At 29.7% G+C, this 14,857-nt stretch overlaps 1 protein-coding gene across 5 annotated transcripts in view; it reads left to right on the top strand.

Annotated features, from left to right (window-relative positions):
- Positions 1-14,857, top strand: part of LOC107445477 (pro-interleukin-16) — a 202,396-nt gene that overhangs the window by 75,745 nt on the left and 111,794 nt on the right. For all 5 annotated transcript variants that reach the window (XM_071183066.1, XM_071183067.1, XM_071183068.1 and 2 more), the window contains one exon: positions 12,319-13,378. In XM_071183066.1, the coding sequence (XP_071039167.1) occupies positions 13,195-13,378 (184 nt within the window). In that variant the 5' untranslated portion in view covers positions 12,319-13,194. The remainder of the gene's footprint in view (positions 1-12,318; positions 13,379-14,857) is intronic.

Here is a 14,857-nt window from a genome sequence, read left to right as displayed (position 1 = left end):
GAAATTCTTCTGCATATTAACGGTTTATCAGAAATGCTGGTTCTCAAAATTATCGCTCTTATTTCCACACATATAGTTAAAAAAATACATAACTGACAAATGTCAGCTAACAAATGGTTTTATCTCTTGTTCTAAGGAATCATGATATAATAGCTAAATTTTGCTACATTTACCAAAGTTTATCACATATTATAAAACCATATTTTATTCTTAATTTTTCCAAAATAAATACCAAAAAGCTTCGGCAAAAATTGCCGAGCTCTTTGATATTTCCCTACAGACATGAACATGGTAAATTTTACCATATTCTGATAGTTTTGACCATACTTTTTTCTCAGTGAGGGAGCTTGTTGTAAAGCAAGCTATTTTGCAAAATGTTTTGAAAAATGTATGTATTTTTGAGAGAAATATTTTTATCTTAAAAAAAATTGTATTTAAAAACACTTGTAAGAAAGAACTATGCATCGTTAATTTCTTGGTATGTATTTCATATTTTTAAACTCAAAACAAATTTCGAAAAACATTTTACCTTTTTCAAAAATTTCAATTTGGGTCTTTAATCATTAATAAAGATTTATTGACATATATTATAAAAATAACTGCAGATAAATTATGAAAAAAGTGGCTGGGTGGCGCAGTTGGTTTGTCGTCGGCCTTCTGAGCCCAAGTTTGCGGGTTCGATCCCCGGCCCAGACACCGGATTTTCGGGATGCAGAAAATCCTCAGCGGCCATGTCGTATGATTATGCGGCATGTAAAAGATCCCTGGAGTGCCTTATTGGCCCTTGGCATTTCCGGCAAAATTAAATTCCTAGTGCACTTTAGCATCTAAATAGAGTCTCGGTGCTGCCATCTAGAGTGGCAGAAACTAGACGTCCAAATTAACATGACCAACGGTATCTCACCCATTGTGGTGGTCCTGAAAGAGTGGATACCACCTCTGGAGAACGCACTAGGTCTGCTTATCGGCAAGACCGATTGTGCAGCTCATTGGAAAAAAAAAAACATTTATGAAAAAATTATGCTATTGTTTAATTTTATGTAATTATTAATAACTTACAAGAATTAATGATGAGTAAAAAAATTCCAATCTAAATTAAGCAAAGTTTAAATGGGATGATGTAAAAGGTATTTATTATTTATAATGAACAATTAAAAAAATAGTCTTCTTCCTAACTTATATTGAGTAATAAAACAATAGAATTTACGAAAATATAAATAGGTAAAAAATTTCAATGTAATTGAATGAAAAAGAATTGGGGTAACATAATCGTTATAATTCGAGTTTAATTTTTTCTCTCGATGAAACGAATATTATCAACTTTTATAAATTATTAAACATTATCAAAATTATCAAGCACTAATACAATTGGATACCTGCAAATGAACGTCATCGTAGGTAAATCGGGGCATTTGTCGACTCAGAAGACAATCAGGTTCGACACACGCGTGTGACGTCACTTCTTAAATTTCAAGTACCCAATTCAGTCTCAAAAAGTGAAACGTCATTAGGGCAACACAAGTTGTTGAATCAACAAAAAGAGAAGCTAACAAATGTATGTCAATTTTTTAAAGGTCACACATCTTGTTGTATATGAAAACGATTTCGAATTTCATTATGATCGCTGTGACAAACCGTTTGATATGAAAGAAAACGATCTCAAATTTGTTTATTCTTCTCAGTTAGTGGAAGTAGCAAATTATTTTTTGATTAAATAAATTAATATATAGGGCCTGAACAGTACAGTTCGCAAGTAAAATCCCAACATGGTATTATTTATCCTGCAATAATATATATAAAGGGAATATATAAATCACTTATTATGAAAATTAATTATCAGAAGAAAGAAAATTCAGTAACAATTGAGAACGCAGTGAGGCAACATAGTCATCCACATGCCACATGGTAACTTCTTGTGTCAATTTTTCAACTTGCAGTAAAGCGGTATATTAATCGGCGTTTATAAAGTAGTTGCGTATAAATTGCGATAAGTTTTGCGACAGGTGATCGGTCAAGTGAGTCTCAAGACAGTGTATATCATATTCAGATAGATGATTTCACTTCATTTGAATACAATAAGAAAACCAAAATACCGTCTTTAGCATCACAATTCAACGGATGAATGAGATTCGAGATCGTTTAACCTACATCAGAATTGTCCTACTGAAACCGTATCTTCGCCAAATAAGAAACGAAAGCAAAACGAGTTGAGTTGAATAAATTCATTCCACAATCGATGAAAAGCGAAACTCTCACGTCGCGGCTGTATCGCTTAAGAGAATTGAAATAGCTTTGGGGATGAAAAACGAATAAAAAAAGATGGAGAAAAAAAAGAAAGATTGAAAACGATCCTTCTCAAAAAACAGGTTCCATCGGATGGCATCTGGCCCTTGTGCTTCTTTCTTTTTCTTTTCTTTTTTTTGTTGTTCTTTCTAATTAAGTGGAATTCTTTTGGAACACCTGGTGCATTAGATGATGAAAATCGAAGAGCCGATCTGGCTACTCTCTGTCGATTGTTACTGTTTACTATTTGTTAATGAATCAGGTGGAAGAGAATGCTCAGTGATTCCCGTGATTCAGAATGTTCTTGTTTACAACTGATTCTCATTTATGTCGTCCTTGACTTATGTTCTTTTGAGGACACCCTCGGCTTGCATTCATAACCTGGGAAAGCGTTTACCTTGTAAATGAGATAGTAAAGAAGTTCCATGATTGTTTGCATTCATGCCCCACAAACTTATAGCATTATAGAAAGGAAAAACTAAAGTTAAACCCTTGAATATGTTTTTTTCTTTTTTAGCTTAAAAAAAATTACACTTTCTGAAACGGAATTAAGAATTCATCAAGATTTGATTTCAGTTTATAGAATCAAATTATTTTATCAACTCGTGGCAACAAATTATTTTATCAACTATTTTAAATTCTGACAATTATGAAGGCATTCAATTTTATATTCTTTCTTCTTTGTTTCTGATAAAGGTAAAAGGACTTTTTTTCGGAACACTAGATGAAAATCGAAGTGCCTTGTTGGTGTCTGTTATTATCTGTTTGATAATGAATTCAGGAATCCAGAATATCCTCGCTGTTAGTCGATTATAAATTATTTTGTCCTTGACTCTTGTTATATGAAGACACCCACAGTATAAATCACCTACATTCATAACCTGGGAAAATGTTTAACTAGCAAATGAGGTAGTAAAGACGTTCGAACACAGTACTGTCATGTTTGTATTCATGCGCACAAATTTTGTTGTATCATAAAAACTAAAAACTACCATCTACAGCTTAATTCATCAATATCAGTTCTTTATTTCTTGTTATGAAACATTTTCTAAAATGAAGGCAAAAATTTATAAAGATTGAATTTCAAATCAACAAACAAGTTCATATTATCAACAAATAAGGAATTTATTTCAATCGATTTAATTTTAACTTCAGTCTTGCTGGAGAATAACGTACTGTTTTATTCTGTTGCCCTTTTTTTATTTCTTTTTAACACTTGTTGATAAAAATTGATGAATTGATTAGAATAGTTTCTGTTTAATATTCTTGTTTACAATACAGTTTGTTTATGAAGAAAATGTTTAGTGTCAGAATGTTAATGTTTGTAACTGATTCTCTTTTATGACGTCCTTGATTTGTGTTCTTTGATAATAACCACTGAATATAACACCTACACTCATAACCTGGGAAAAAGTTTAGCTTGTAAATGAGATAGTAAGAAAGTTCGACGATAGTACTAGGGTGTTTATATTTATGCCCGTAAACTGAAAATACCATGAAAACGAAGAATTACTGTTTAATTCTTTGATATCTGTTAGTTCTTTTCATTACTGTAAGTTGTAAACTAGATTTTCTGAAACGGTATTTAGAATTCTTCAAGATTATTTGAGAAAATTATTTTATCAACTTCTGCCATTTTTGTTTTCATCTTCATTGGTTAAAACTTTGACAAGTTGGAAAAAGTATATAATTTTGTATTTGTTCGCATTTGTCTCTAATTGAGTGGGATTCTTTTTACTCTCGGAAGATTGGGGGGAAAAACGATCTGTGTAATTTGTACATATTATGACTTTTTTACTACTTGTTAATGCATCATGTGGGTAAATATATTCCAAGAAATTTCTGATTGTAAATGCTCATCTATGTCCTTGCCTTGAGTTCTCGGAGGACACCTACTGAAATGATCACCTACATAACTAGATATTTAGTGGAAAGCAAATGTTTTGCTTGTCGAATGTCATTAAAAAGGCCTTCGATATTTGTATTCACGTCTTTCAGATTGTAACAATAAATGAGGCGAATTATAACTTCAAATTCAATTATTTCTGATCTTGAAGCTTTGAATTTGTTGTTTTTGCAGGCGTCCCTTAGGGGTTTACATTTTTCAGGTTAATATACCTCCCATAACCAAGGACTCTCTAGTTTTCCTTGTTTATTTTGGTTGCATCCCCCCTTTAATTTTGCGTTATAGCACCCTTTGGTTTCGCTACATTGAATACGTAATGATGTTTGCATTGGTTGCAATTTTGTCATTTCCAGATTTTGTACCAATGCAAGTAATCAACCTACTTATTTTCATATATTCATAACTTACAAAAAAACTTAATTGAATAACGTACAGAAAATTTCATATTTGTCAAATGCGTTTATAAAGTTTACGAGTATAATAAGCATATCATAATTTTATTCCTTTCCAGTTAAAATTTCGCTAAACAAAGTATGTTTGGTAAAAGTCCTTACTTTAAAAAGCTTCCTGAAAAATTGTCACCGGGAAAAATTTCTTGCTTTCAAAATGTCCCTGGTTAAGTATCACCGAACGAAAGTTTTTGATTTCAAAATATATCTTTATAAATTATGGCCTAACTTGTATTCATGCTTTCAAAATAACACAAAGTAAAAATGTCTTACACAATTACGAGGAGAAAATCTTCTGTACCATGAAACATTAATAAAATACGAAATAGAGAGCATAAATTTCATTCTTTTGTTTTACGAGCTTTATTCTTTTCGAAACCATTTATATTTATACTAAGAAATATGCATAAAAAATCTAAGCAAGTGGAAATAATCTATTTATACATTTATATTCACTTTATGCTGATATGAAAATCTTAATTCTTGGAATTCGAAACTACAATATTTTTTTCGAGATCGATCTGAATGAATTGTTTTTATAATTTTATAACATTTAATCTCTTATATAACTGTAAAATTTTGTTTAAAAAAATTGCAATTGTGGGATTAAAAAATGAATATTTTTTTAAAAAAAAGTTTATTTTTTAATTGCGCGACAAAAATATCAGCTATTAATTATTTAAAAAAGAAAAGAATTAATTGCTTAATGCAAATAATGTACTAAATCTCCTTTTTTTACCAAGAATATTTTTTTTTAAAAAATGCATTTTTCATTTGCGTATAAATAATCCTTTATTTTAAATTTCCAGAAAAATATAAATTAATGAAACAATGTAATTATTAAATTCAAAATTTTTTAAATAAAAACTATATTTTTAGCTAAGAATCAGCTTCAAAACTTAATAGAATTAGTTAATAAACATTATAATCTTAATTTCTTTGGTGTCCATTGCAGTGAACATTTCAATACTTTGTTGCCAACGCGAAAAAGAAATGAGGTATTTCGGAAATACATACGATACTCAAGTGAATGTTGGAAAATAATTCTAATTAAAATTATGCCTACAAACAAAAATTAGAAAACAATTGAAAACGATCAAAAATTAAGAAACAGTTGCAATAAAGAAGGGACTATAATTAAAAACTAGAAATCATTTCAAAACATTCGTCATACTTTTTTTTATCATTTTATTTTCACTCGGTAAACAAAAATTATGTTCTTTTTCTCAGTTTGGCTCAGATTTTTTAATGAAAAAAAGGCACTAAAATTATAATTTAGGATAACTAATTATACAATTAATTATAAAATTTGCATTCTAAACAACTTTTCGATAACTGTAAAAATTTTCAAAGCATAATAGAAAATAGTTCTGGCAAACAAATATGGATGCATAATTTTAACTATACTTTTCACATTAGGTGGCAACACATTCTTAAGGGGAGCATGAATAACACTTAGAGCTGTTTCTCAGATAGCTAATTTTTCCTTTGCTTAATTTGAGAGCATAAAAGTGATTTTTTGAAGCTCAAACTGACGGAGAAGTTGCATCGATCAAATAAGGAGTTAATGTCAAAGCATGGCATGCAGAATTTAAAATTTTGATCTCATTTTCCCAATCGAGAGAGAGGTACTCGAAGAAGTACGGTGGTTTGTGAGATTCAATGGCTGCCGGACTGATTTTAAATTACTAAAGTTCAATACATAAAGAACTTGAATAATATCTTGAAAATAATTAAAATTTAAATCCCAGTGCTGTCGCGTGTATAACAGCCAGACGGTAAAAAAATTTGATCAGTATATTGTTTAAAGCAAATTAAGGTTTAGAATTGGAGAAAAGGCTGAAAAATTAGAATATCTTAATACAGTTATACTGTAATTTCGTCTCGGCTACCATTAAAGCTTAAATATTTTACTAGATAATTTTTAATGTTGACTAAGCTGGTCGGCGAAGGCGGCTAGTTTTAATTATTTGACTGATTACTTTTTCATGAAATCATCGACCCCTGTTTTATTCCCTTAGCTTATAAGACCTAATTTTCAACTAAGCGGAGGCGAGCTAATCTTTCTGATTTCAAACTCTAAATTTAAATAAGTAGCGTGATTTTTGAAGATTTAAAATAACCTTCATTCTAATCTGATCATGTGATTTATGTACGTCGACTTACACGTTTTCACTCTTTAACTACTCATTAACATAAATATGTAAATACATTAGACATAATTTCTATGATGTATGTTAACTAGGAAACAATGGAAAGCTATTTACTAAAGGAAGCTAAATATTTTTCCGGGTGAGACTAAATGAGTATTGCTTTCCGAGAAAGCGGTTTTGGTCATGAAAAAAAAAACCACTTTTCACTTCCGTACTGCAGGGCATAAGAAAATGTGGCAACATTTCGAAATTAAAAGAAACATCTCAATGAAACTTCCGTGTTCCATTCAGTACGTATTCTTACGTGAATCATCTAAAGCAAATATTACAAATTCAAATTTAATTTTTCTCTTCTATATTATTTATTAAAAGTGTACTGAGGAAATGGAAAAAATAGACACTTTTACACGAAGAAAACTTCATTTATATACTATTGTTCAAAATAGTTTAATGAGCTTAAAAACGGATACATAATATAAGTTCATAGCAGTTTGAAATTAAAAGAAACATCTCAGTGAAACTTCCGTGTTCCATTCAGTACGTATTCTTACGTGAATCATCTAAAGCAAATATTACAAATTCAAATTTAATTTTTCTCTTCTTTATTATTTATTAAAAGTGTACTGAGGAAATGGAAGAAAAAAAACACATTTTTACACGAAGAAAACTTCAGTTGTATACTATTGTTCAAAATAATTTAATGAGCTTAAAAACGGATACATAATATAAGTTCATAGCAGTTTGAAATTAAAAGAAACATCTCAGTGAAACTTCCGTGTTCCATTCAGTGCGTATTCTTACGTAATTAATCTAAAACAAATATAACAATTTCAAATTTAATTTTTCTCTTCTTTATTATTTATTAAAATTGTACTGTGGAAATAAAAAAAAGACACTTTTGCACGAAGTAAAACTTTAGTTGCATACTATTGTTTAAAATAATTTAATAAGCTTAAAAACGGATGCATAATTTAAGTTTATAACAGTTATTCATGATTGTTAAGGCAAGTTTAGCCTATATTTAGCTTTCTGCTGAGAGTTGGCAACTGTAACTCATGACTGTTTGGTCAAGTTTAGCCTGTCTAAAGTCTACGCTTATTTTTAAAATGGCGCAAAACGTCAATAAGGAGAAAAGCCACCGTTTTGTAAAAATGAAATGTGTTTGTTGTCTAATTTTGAAGTCTTTAAAAAACTTACTTGCTGCATTACTTGGGCTCATAAAAATTTGCAAAAACTAAGAATAAGGCAGAGATTTTGATAATTTTCATCTAGGTCGAAAAATGTCGTCATAAATTGGCGATTTTTAAAAATGTCGTCATAAATTGGCGATTTTTAAAAATGTCTAAGAATTTTTAAAATATTTAAGTTATTTGTCTGTTCTAAAGCCCAGAGGATTCTTCACGACAAGATTATATATAAAGTGTAAAATCATCACATTGCTTCACGTATAGGGCTATGTTTTTTATGTTTGTTTGTTTGTTTGTTTTTTTTGTATGTTTTTTTTTATTTTTTATTTTTATTTATTTTTATTTTTTTTTTCTTCTGCGACAGAGCTTTGAAGAACAGCGTTAATTCTTCGAAATCTTCTAATGAAAGTTAAACATTTTAAAATTTAAAGTTAGCAGATTCATGTATATTTTTTTTAAAATTATTTTTATTTTGACAAAAAATACTTTAAAAAATTAATAAATAGTTAAAGAAGTTTAAAATTAAATATGGAAACTAATCCACGTTATTCTAGTTTTGTTTGCCAGAATTAAGTATTATTCACAATCTCAAATCCTCACAAATTCATACTCAATAAAAAAAATTTCGAAGCACAACTTGTAAAATACACGAAAAGTTCCAATAAGTTATATTTAAAGAGAACANAAAAAAAAAAAAAAAAAAAAAAAAAAAAAAAAAAAAAAAAAAAAAAAAAAAAAAAAAAAAAATACTTTAAAAGATAAAAGAAGGGATAAATTTTGAGTACCCACATTTAATGAGTAGTAATTTAAGCTATTAGCTATATTACTATTAATTTTTGTGAAATTTTTTTTTAGATTATACAAACTAGTTCCATACTTCCAGAAAATTCATAGTTCATTAACACATTTTAAACACTTGTAAACATGCTGTAAAGACTAAATGCAGCATATTTCATTCGTTATGAGTGAAATGAATCATTCTAAGAAAATTATATGCCGCCTTTAAGTATTTTTTTTTTTCATAACGTGGGATGTTTTGTAATTTATACAATTTCCGGCCCATCACCGTTTCAATGACACCAAATCGTCTCCCAAGACTAAAGGTTAAACACTCTATCCATATAAAGTCATCACTTTAAAAAATCCTTTGTAGTTCTCTTGTAGTTTACTGCTTTTATCAATTTTGATTAGAAAACTGTTTTAACAGTTCTTACGCCAAGAGAGAGAGAAAGAAAAAAAAAAACGCCACAGTTTAAGTGCCTTATGCTTAAAGCGAAGTTACAATTTACAAACTATCGATATCTTATAATTTTATTTTATATTTTATATCCGTTGTTGAACAACGGACCCAATTTTTGGGGCTTACGACTACCGATGTTCAACTCCGTAGCCTTGCAATCTTAAACCCAACCCAGGAGACAAAGGAATTCCTGGATCAAGTATTGGAAGGAATTTGCTTTTATGGAGGGCTTTTTGATAGAACTAACCAGCATTTGCGTTACATGGAAAGGAAGACCACGAGATCCTTCCAATGTTAACCTGACGGCAAGGGGACTCTAACCCATGATTCGTCTACCACTGAGGATATTTTACGTTAGTACTGTGGTCGGTGTGAGCCGGGTGCGGAATTCGTATCGTTGCTGGGATTCGAAACCGGTTCAAAAACTATCTAAATCAATATCATCTCCTCGGAAAGGAATTATCTGGGTTTTAGAATGGACATATGACTTATCCATTTTAAAATTTGCTGAACTTTTTTTGAAAAATTGCCAAATTGGAGAAATTTTTTCCACCTGGAGGAAAATTATCAAAATTATTCTCAATTTTTATGATACCAGATAATGTGGCGTTGGAGTAAGTTTTTAAATATTAAAAAAGTAGATGACAAATATTTTTCATTTTCTCCGAAATGTGACTTTTCCTTACATTGACGTTTAAAGCCATTTATAAAATAAACATAGAGTGTACTGGCTAAAAATAGACGACACTTGACCTAACAATCATGAGTAATTGTTGCAAACTCACAAAAGTTATGAAAATAGCATCATTTAATGCGATTACAAAACTTTTGAAAAGCAGCGTTAAGGCAAATAAATGATTTAGCGCTTTAGAATAGTATATTTCGTTTCATAGCCAAAATAGGAAGAACTTCGTAATAAAAATAACTTTCAATGAATTTTTTTATAAAATAAACAGAAATAATTATTAAAATAATACAAATTCTTTTCAAATATTAAAAAATTAAATCACAAATGCTTTTCAATTTCACAAAACTGTGAGTTTTCTTCATGTTAATATTCTGCGCCATTTTCATAATTGTCCTAACGAACGCTGGCTAAAGATGAAAGAAACTTCACCTAACAGTCATGAATAACTCTTGCCAACTTTCAACAGTCATATAAATAATATATTATTCACCTTATGACGACAGAGCCTTCGAAGTAAAGTAACATAAATATTAAAGTGCACCATTTTCAGAATTAGCCTAGCGGGCCAGGCTAAAGATAGTCCTAACTTGATTCAATAGTCATGAAAAGCAGTTGCAACTTCACAGAAGTTATTTTATTCTATTATATAACCGACGATGAGTAGACGAACAAATTCTCAGTTTATGACTATCAATATCCAAGTTGTAATTTTGAACCCAACCCGTAAGACAAGCGAACTACTAGATCAAGCGTTGGGACAAATTTGCATTCGTGAAAGACTAAGAGACAGCACTTGATAATTTATAGAACTTCTACTAATTTTTCTCCTCGAAATTTTAAAGCAATAACGTTAAGCGATTTGAGATTTTGAGTAAGTAATTTTAAAATGACACGCTTCTCAGTTTTTAAATTTTTTAATTCAACTTTTTACAGTTTTAACTGATAAAAAGCAATTTAGAAGACGCTAAAATATTCTTTTAACGTTAATTGCATATAAACAGAGATTCTTATAAAAAGAACGGCCAACTGTATACTGCTTAACTACCTATCAAAAACTGTTGATTGCGGAATCGTACTAGGATAATTTAGTCACAATAAGCTAATAGTAAATCTAAAATACCTCACGTTTTAAATCTGGAACTGTGGTTGGGTGTGGTTTGGGCCTTTAATTTCACATGGTTCGATGATCTTGCCAATAGAATAAATATGCATTTATTTGTGAAAATTAAATAAAGGATTAAAAGCATATTTAGAATTTTTCCTCCCTGTCGCCACCCCTTCGACCGTTGATTTCGGTCGGGAGAGAAAGGGCCTCATAAGTTAAAGAAATTTACTTTCTATTTTTTAAAAAAACTGCCTTTATTTTTACAAAACCTTAGGTGAAAATTATTTATGCTTCACTATCACTTTGTTATCACTTCATTATCACTTTGTTATCATAAATGGTGCAGTTATAAAAAAAAAAATCTTTCTAACTGTCGAATAGCTATGAATTCAACTTTCTCAAGAAACAAAAAATAAATGAATGAAAAATTAAATTAAATTAATAAATAAATGAATAAAATAAATGAATAAAATAAAAGTAATGAAAAAGAAAGAAAGAAAAAGGTACTTTTTTTACACAATGAAAAAATTTTGTTTTATAGTAGTTTCGTCAATTTTTTTTAAATCATAAATGGTGTAGTTACAAGAAAATTATCTCTCAACGATCATACAAGTTAGCAGCTATGAACTCAACTTTTTCAAGATATCAACAGCAATGTAAAGAAATAACGGAAAAAAGAAAAGAAAAAAACGGAAGAAAAGAAAAGACACTTTTTTAAACCTAGTAAAAATTTTGTTTTTGACCTGTTTTATAAAAAGGTTTTTATCATAAATAATGCCACCAGAAGGAAAATTTTCTCAAAGATCGTACAAGTTAGCAAATATAACCTCAACTTTCTCAAAAAAAAAAAAAAAAAAANAAAAAAAAAAAAAAAAAAAAAAAAAAAAAAAAAAAAAAAAAAAAAAAAAAAAAACATTCATTACAAAATGCAAATGACTTATGAAAGAAATATTAACGAACGGTTTCTAACAAATGCGCGTAATAAAGTATACTAAAGCAGTTCACAAAGGTTAATCCTTTCTTTTCTCAATACGATTCTATACTATAATCTGCAACACCTGCGGGTAGAAAAAAACAAACCATTAACTTTTAAAGAAACCAAACGCATTAAGTTAAAGTAATATTGTTAAGCATGACTAATGAAACTGGGGAGGAGTACGATCTAGCAACCTTTCATCAGATATGCTTTTTCTAAGTTATTCTTTCCTCTACTAAAACAAAGCTATTGTTGTTCTATAAATAAGCCAAAATATATCTTGTGTGAATAAAGATACTAATTTAGTTCCTTAATTTTTTTTTCTTCCTAGATAATCGCCAATTGGAATGCTTCAGAGAAGTGTGTGTTAGTGGATTATTGACTTTGATAGTTAAATCTGCAAAATTGAAACAAATATTGAAGTTTGCAAAAGCAATAAAAGTTTGTGGAATTGGAATGCTCCAATGATGTGTGTGTTAGTGTATTATAGACTTAAAATACTTAAATCTGCAAAATAGAAACAAATATTGAAGTTTGCAAAAGTAAGAAAATTTTGCGAAAGTAATATTTGATAGAAATTAAAATTTGCAAACGTTAAATTTGTTTTAAGAAGCAAATTGGAAAATTCAGACTCATTTAAAAAGGTGCCTTATTTTACTTACTTGTATTTCAAGTCAGAGTACCAAACATTAACCAGCATATGAAGATATAAATTATAAAAGTTATTGGGATTAAATTATTAATTTATTTAATTTATATAATGCATGCATATTTACAAACTTGAATAAAATCACGTAGTTCACAGTTTGATAGTCTAGAATAAAATTAGTTTGCTACAATAAAAATTCTTTCGAAAGTGAGCTCAAGAAAAAAAGCCTGTAAATCTAAGCAAGTTAAAAATTTTACTTATTTAAGTTCAAGTTTAAAGTTACACAATTTACAAATTATTTATAGAACATCGTAAATATCCTGTTTCATAAAACAACCGCAGTAGAAAAAATTCCACTTTTCTCATACATATGTGATTTTAGTTACACCACTCATAAAAAATAAAAAAATCACGAAAGAAAAAAAAAGGTTGGAAATGATAGAAGACCCCCAGACAGACTGCTGTAGTGTGGTTCTAAACAGCTGAAGCTCCATCGCGCCAAAGTTTGGCGGCAAGGTCGTCGCCAAGGCAACTCAACGAAGCCGAAAAACTTTCACCATGCGGCTGTTCAAACGATCGTCAGGCGCCCCGCCTCAGTTGCTTCGATTGTCTGTTTTAGAAGAGGGAGGAATGATAACTTCCACAACAGCCTCCCCTGGACTGAGACTCTCTCTGCCGAGTTGTTTTAGTGAGTGTAATATAGACGATCTCATGGCTAGCACGACTCCGAAATCTCGCAGAGGTAAGAATTTTCATTTATTATTTTATTAGTATTTTAAAATTATATTTTGTTTAAACAAACGTCATAATATTCAAATGGATGCCAAGAATAATCCTGATGCAGTAAATGAATGTTTGGTGTTATGTTGCGCGTGTGTTTATGTTTACTAATATTTCGTGGACTCGAGTCAGCCGGCAGTTCACGCCAATGAAAACCGGGCGCTTAAATTTTTGCGCTATTTTTTTAATGTTTATAATTGAGGTAAAGCGATTTAATTACATTATTTCTTCGCTTTTTTCCCTTCTTTTTTTGTTTGATGAAGATATACAAATTAAAATTTGTCAGTGAATATCGTCCACGTGCTTTGTTTTATTTATTTATTTGCACGACACGGCATAATCAAATGTGATAATTTTTTCAAAAATACGCCATGCCACGCAAATAATTTTTTTACAGAAGATTAGTTACGTTTTTTCCGCCGATGTCCATTTTTAAATTTTTAACAACAAAATATGATGTTAATGGTTTTAAGTTAAAATAAGATAAAAAAATTTATGAATTTCGTAATGTTTCCTTAAAAAATCGCCTTAATAAAGTTATATTGCTTAACTGTCCCACAATAAAGCGGGGTATAAGTTGCATAAAATTTTAATAATTATTTATCCTATTTTCCCTGAAATTTAAAATTTTCAGTAAAATAATGCAATTTGTTGAACAGTTTATTTATCATTTATGTTACTAACATTTTACGATGTTACTAGTGTCTTAAATTACTGTTTAATAATGATGCATAAAATCCTAACTTTACCCAAGGTTTTTTTTTGTTTTGTTTTTAATTATTATTTTAAATTATTGTATTTTTTAAGAACAGGGGTCTGCTTAGAAGAAATTTAGGTCCGTTAACGGACACAAAATATCTTTTCATAAAAACGGACCTTCACAAAATATTTCAACTTAAAAACGGACCCTTAACAAAATGATTTTTCTTTTAATCGGACCCTTCACAAAATGATTTTTATTTTAATCGGACCCTTCTCAAATTTGTTTATCTTCATTATTGTTTTGTTAATCGAATAAACCCTTCCCAGGGCAGAAATGAAGAAAGATGGATGTAAACGAACTAAGTTTTGTCTTCGGCAGACGATTCTTCCATTATTCGTCCGAAATGAATATTCTGCGTTCAGCAGTATAGGCTAAATACAGTGAATTCGCGATAACTCGAATCTGATAGGACTGACGAAAAACTTCGACGTATCGGAAGTTCGACTTACCGTTAGTTTCGGTTTTGGACTTTGGATTTAATATTGCCGGATTATTTAATTAATGCTTATTTATTAATTACAAATCTTCGAAATGCTTACAATATTTAAGATCATTTTTCTGACAAGCCATTTACGATAAGACTGTTTGAAGCACTTTATGATACCCTGGTCCATCGGTTGCAACTTTGCTGTTGTGTTTGGCGGGAGAAACTACAAGTTTACTGCTTTCAAATTAGGT

Source organism: Parasteatoda tepidariorum, chromosome 7 (genome assembly GCF_043381705.1).
Source record: "Parasteatoda tepidariorum isolate YZ-2023 chromosome 7, CAS_Ptep_4.0, whole genome shotgun sequence".
Taxonomy (NCBI): Eukaryota; Metazoa; Arthropoda; class Arachnida; order Araneae; family Theridiidae; genus Parasteatoda; species Parasteatoda tepidariorum.
Note: the sequence above shows the minus strand (reverse complement) of the source record. Positions and strands in the feature narration are given on the sequence as shown.